This window comes from Rhincodon typus, unplaced genomic scaffold (assembly GCF_021869965.1).
Source record: "Rhincodon typus isolate 14 unplaced genomic scaffold, sRhiTyp1.1 hic_rhity00013032, whole genome shotgun sequence".
NCBI lineage: Eukaryota > Metazoa > Chordata > Chondrichthyes > Orectolobiformes > Rhincodontidae > Rhincodon > Rhincodon typus.
Window position 1 is genome coordinate 541 of NW_025978670.1, and position 530 is coordinate 1,070.

Consider the following 530-nt stretch of genomic DNA (forward strand, 5'->3'; position numbering starts at 1 on the left):
TTTGGGTCTTGAATTTTGTCCAACAAGTGCTCTTGTGGAATATTTTTCCTGCACTAAACGGCGTGATGTAAAATGCATCCGCTTTGTTGTCCTGTCCTTCGAATGGAGAGTTCCTATTCTGGCTCTTTTTGAAATGTGCTTGGTTGACTTTCCTCCTAGGGTCTCAGGCCTTCACGTTCCCATGGCAGCAGGAGCACCGCACCAGGTTTGAGGAAGCTAAGGCAGCGTTCTGGGACTACATTGGCCAGGCAACTGACATTGCACAGGAGAACCTGGAGGCCATCAAAGAGTCAGAGCTGGGAGCTGAGATCAAGTAGGTACAGCGCCCAGCACACGTTCCTAAAGGTGGATCGGGAAATGAAGCTCCAGACCATTACCTCTCCCATTGACACTAGTCCTTCTAAAACCAGTCACTGTCAGTTCTGAGGGAGTGGGCACTGTCGGAGGGTCAGCGCTGAGGGAGTGGGCACTGTCGGAGAGTCAGCGCTGAGGGAGTGGGCACTGTCGGAGGGTCAGTGCTGAGGGAGCGC

At 53.0% G+C, this 530-nt stretch overlaps 1 protein-coding gene across 1 annotated transcript in view; it reads left to right on the plus strand.

The window, feature by feature from the left end:
• Window positions 1-530, plus strand: part of LOC125482590 (apolipoprotein A-IV-like) — a gene marked incomplete at its 5' end in the record, with an annotated part of 2,293 nt that overhangs the window by 381 nt on the left and 1,382 nt on the right. Inside the window, one exon of the mRNA XM_048594695.1 lies at window positions 111-313. Coding sequence (XP_048450652.1) covers window positions 111-313 — 203 coding nt within the window. The remainder of the gene's footprint in view (window positions 1-110; window positions 314-530) is intronic.